The 4,303-nt window shown below is 30.7% G+C and overlaps 1 protein-coding gene across 1 annotated transcript in view; it reads left to right on the top strand.

Moving 5' to 3' along the window:
• Positions 1 to 4,303, top strand: part of LOC106471231 (DNA damage-regulated autophagy modulator protein 2-like) — a 35,112-nt gene that overhangs the window by 24,843 nt on the left and 5,966 nt on the right. The window contains exons 5-6 of the mRNA XM_013931822.2: positions 1,869 to 2,046; positions 4,030 to 4,103. Coding sequence (XP_013787276.1) covers positions 1,869 to 2,046; positions 4,030 to 4,103 — 252 coding nt within the window. The remainder of the gene's footprint in view (positions 1 to 1,868; positions 2,047 to 4,029; positions 4,104 to 4,303) is intronic.

Below are 4,303 nucleotides of genomic sequence, written 5' to 3'. Positions count from 1 at the left end.
TGGGTTATTACAAAGGAAGAATTTAACACTTAAACCTTTCTATATGGGTTATTACAAAGGAAGAATTTAACACTTAAACCTTTCTATGTGGGTTATTACAAAGGAAGAATTTAACACTTAAACCTTTCTATATGGGTTAGAGGGGTGAGAGTGTATGCCATCATATTGTGAAGACTAACGATCAAAATTTTACTAAATTACTATTTTATGTATGTTTGTCAATAAATTTGAAATTAATTTGTAGTTTATAACTCAACTTTTAATATTATACATTATTCAATTTCTTAATTCAAAATTAAATGTTAAAAACATTACTAAATATCAATTCTTATGTGTTACATGGTACATTGTCTTTTGCTTTTGTTCAGATTACATTTTATGGCACTCACAGTACAATGTCTATTTTTTTTTATTGAATTACAAACTAAATTGCCAATATTGACAAGCTAGAATATAAAATAAGTACCTCCTACCTTTTTTATTTGCTGAGATATCATTATATTTAGTAAACCCGCCACATTGGCTCTGCCCATTACTTCATCTTTTGGAAATATTCCTACTTATCTTAAGTACATGTTTATAACCAGTTGAAAGTTCTCATTTTGAACTACATAATCCTGTCTGTTTTCCTGAAGTAGTTATGCCTTTATAACTGTTGGAGAGTTTGAAGTGTGATGATTCGGATCAGAAATGAGATTTTTTAGACCCAAATACAGCTTGGTTAGGAAGCCTGATAAGCTACGAGGGATTTTTGTGGTATCAGTTTAGTAGTTTATAGTTTTTTGTTATTTCAAAATGCATATATAAAATATGCAAAAATTAATTTTTTTTCTTTTACATCCTCCATGTGCGAAATTCGACAAGGCTTAGCAAGTATGACAGACGAGTGCAAAAAACTTCATAAAATCGTCACTAGTAGAGATCATTGTTTTCTATATGTTTTTTATTTACTATTTGATGTTTAAGAAATATAACTGAAATTTAACAATTTATTTGTAAATAATAATAATATATAGTAATGGAAATGTCACTGTATTTTACAAAATACTGGTACGTTAGTACTAAGACTAATAAGAGTAAGAGATTTGTAATTTTTTAGGCCAGTTTTACGTTATTCAATACGGTAATGTGAACTACACGTTCACTTGCAACTTGTCTGGCAGAATTATTAGTTAGACAAGGTTCAAAAGTCGTTAAAACTAAACAATTGATAAATATGAATAGATGTATATTCTTACAAGCTTTAAGCTGTTTAGAAAAACAACTGTAGTTTCCTGTTACGGTTTGCAGTCATTCTAGAAAGAAAAAAAAAAAGAGTAATTTAGATTTATTTCCTAATTTTTTTTATGGAGGTTATGAGGTCAATTTGACCAACCCTGTATAGAGTTAGGGTAAAGAAAATAACAGATAAAACTTAAAAGTTTTATTAAAATAAATGTTTGATATTTATTTAGAGATCAGACAAATTTAATTTGACAATTTTCAGATGAAGAAAAATATTTTTAATCTTAAAATCAAAATCACTTTGCAGGTTGGATATTCAATATTCATGGTCAAATCCTTAATTAAAATACTTGAGTAAAAAATTTGTTATTTTGTGTACAGAAGCTTTGTAATGTATACTAATAGCCTGCAAAATGCTGTGAAGATATGCAGACACTGTCAACTTATAGCATGATTAATCTCATTGTTATGTAGTAGGTGCTATTAGAGATATGAAAGATAATGTGTAAAGTGTTCATAAATTGAAAATATGCAGTTGTTAAAGCAGTGTTATGAACATTTAAAGACTCGAGAAAAATACGATTTAGAGGGGATGAATTAGTAGATTGGTAAGTTAGTGACATTGCTTCTTTTATGTTCTTCAGGAGACTTCTGTGTTCATCGTCCACATGATTGGAGCAATGATGGCATTTGGTATAGGCATGCTATATGCTTGGCTTCAGACGGTCATGTCCTACTATATGTTTCCCTTGGTTAACAGTCTGCTGGTGGCTCGGCTGAGGCTCGTTTTGTCTATAGTAAGCACTGTGTGCTTCATTATCTGTATCTTTTGTGTAAAGAAAATCATATCTGGTGTTGTAATGCCTTAAAATTCATTCTGAGAGATCACATTAAAAGAATAATGCTTGTGTTTTTTCAGCCCAACAATAAATACATAGAAATCTTAAAGCTTTCCAATATTATTAGTTTCAGAAAGAATGAGCTTTTAACTGCTACAACAAAACTATTAATAAAAACAATACTCTCCTGGTATATGTAAAATGTACAAATTAATTGTAGCATAATCAAATAATATTCTTTGATTTTAGGACATCCGTGAAGTTTTGCTGTAACCTGCCAGGTTGTTTAAGATGTAAACCTGAGCATTTAAAACGTTTTATGAGCTTTTTTTTCTTGAATTATATATCATTAATCTGATATTTGATACGATAATAATTAATCAATCATGTTATGTTCTTACATAGTTTGGGACAGTTATATTCACTCATTCTCATACTTATGGAGTTGTTTCTATGTGCAGGAAAGATTTTTAAAAACAATAATAGTATACAACTAAGAAGAATAAGTTGATCCATCAGTTAGTTAAGTTGATCCATCAGTTAGTTAAGTTGATCCATCAGTTAGTTAAGTTGATTCATCAGTTAGTTAAGTTGATCCATCAGTTAGTTAAGTTGATCCATCAGTTAGTTAAGTTGATTCATCAGTTAGTTAAGTTGATTCATCAGTTAGTTAAGTTGATCCATCAGTTAGTTAAGTTGATCCATCAGTTAGTTAAGTTGATCCATCAGTTAGTTAAGTTGATCCATCAGTTAGTTAAGTTGATTCATCAGTTAGTTAAGTTGATCCATCAGTTAGTTAAGTTGATTCATCAGTTAGTTAAGTTGATTCATCAGTTAGTTAAGTTGATTCATCAGTTAGTAAAGTTGATCCATCAGTTAGTAAATATGAGATTCTTAGCATTTTTTAAGAAGTTGCATATTTGTCCATCTTGCTTCATTTGTAAGAAGTTAGAAGTTTTTGTGTATGTAATTTGAAATAGTCGCTGCTAATTTTGAACTCTTGTTATTCAGATGTTTATCAGAGGTGTTTAAGGGTTGTGTGTTATTACGTTATGATTAGAAGCAGTTATGTTTTTAGAGCTTTTAGATTAAAGCTGTTATGGATAAATACTGGATATTTAGTGCATGGTGATTTTGTGATAACTGCCATACGTGAACTGTATGAAACTTGGTAACATTGTACTGCACACTTGGAGATGCTTGTGTGGTAGATAGCAGCACAGTATCGAACACTTTAAACGGATTTTCTTTGCTAAACTTTCAAATATAATGCCCTTTTGAATGGGGATGTGAGTTATCCTGGCTTCCAATGTCTCTGAGGATTTTCAACATTGTGAATTTTTTCCCTTCCTCTCGAAGGTAATTCAAAAATAACTCACCCAGTATATAGTAGCTTAACCCGTTAACTGTAGATGATTTCCGTCATTGAAGTTCTATGGCTCAGCTGCAAATGACAAAATATCCGTCAGTCGCACATATATAACTACAACTCTATGCGAATGACGAAAATTACCGTTTTATTGTGATTGATGGCAACTCAGTTTTATCTGTGAGTCAGAAAACGGCAACTGAGCTACTCCTGCAGCAGTTAATGGGTTAAGGAGACAGTGACTCAGGTGATATGTGGAATATTCCAGGACAAAATTCACAAAGTTATACACATTGACAACAAGGAAGGACATAGAATCCCTTAGATATGTAATGAGATGTTACCAAGTTTCTTGTCATACGACAGTTATTACAAAGTGTAGAATTATATAAAGTTTCCATATAAAGTATATGAAATGTAGTGTTACTCTTGTTTTATTAATGTGTTCTGTTATTTTATGTAAGGCAGAATTAAATACGTGTTTTCTTATGTGTTTTTTAAATTTCTTATAAAGTTTAATCAAACTAAAATACATAGTTATTAAAGTAACTAAAAATTTGGTCTACCAGAACTTTTACCCTTAACAAAACTTTCCAGTAAATGTAGCAACTCCTATATCACTGAAACAATTCCATGGAAAAGACAAGACTAAGTGGTATCCTAAAGATGGGGTGAGTATGATGAATCAAAATTTTTACATGTGACTTAACACATAATCACTCTTCCTTATTGGCTAAAACATGGGACATGTATTCGATGACGAGGAACCCACTTTGAGACTAATAATGGCTGGAGACGGCTTGAATGGGTAATGAAGAAAACTTTAATATAACAGCAAATGTACAATGTTTCGACAAGGTACCTGATGATG

This window comes from Limulus polyphemus, unplaced genomic scaffold (assembly GCF_000517525.1).
Source record: "Limulus polyphemus unplaced genomic scaffold, Limulus_polyphemus-2.1.2 Scaffold4484, whole genome shotgun sequence".
NCBI lineage: Eukaryota > Metazoa > Arthropoda > Merostomata > Xiphosura > Limulidae > Limulus > Limulus polyphemus.
Note: the sequence above shows the minus strand (reverse complement) of the source record. Positions and strands in the feature narration are given on the sequence as shown.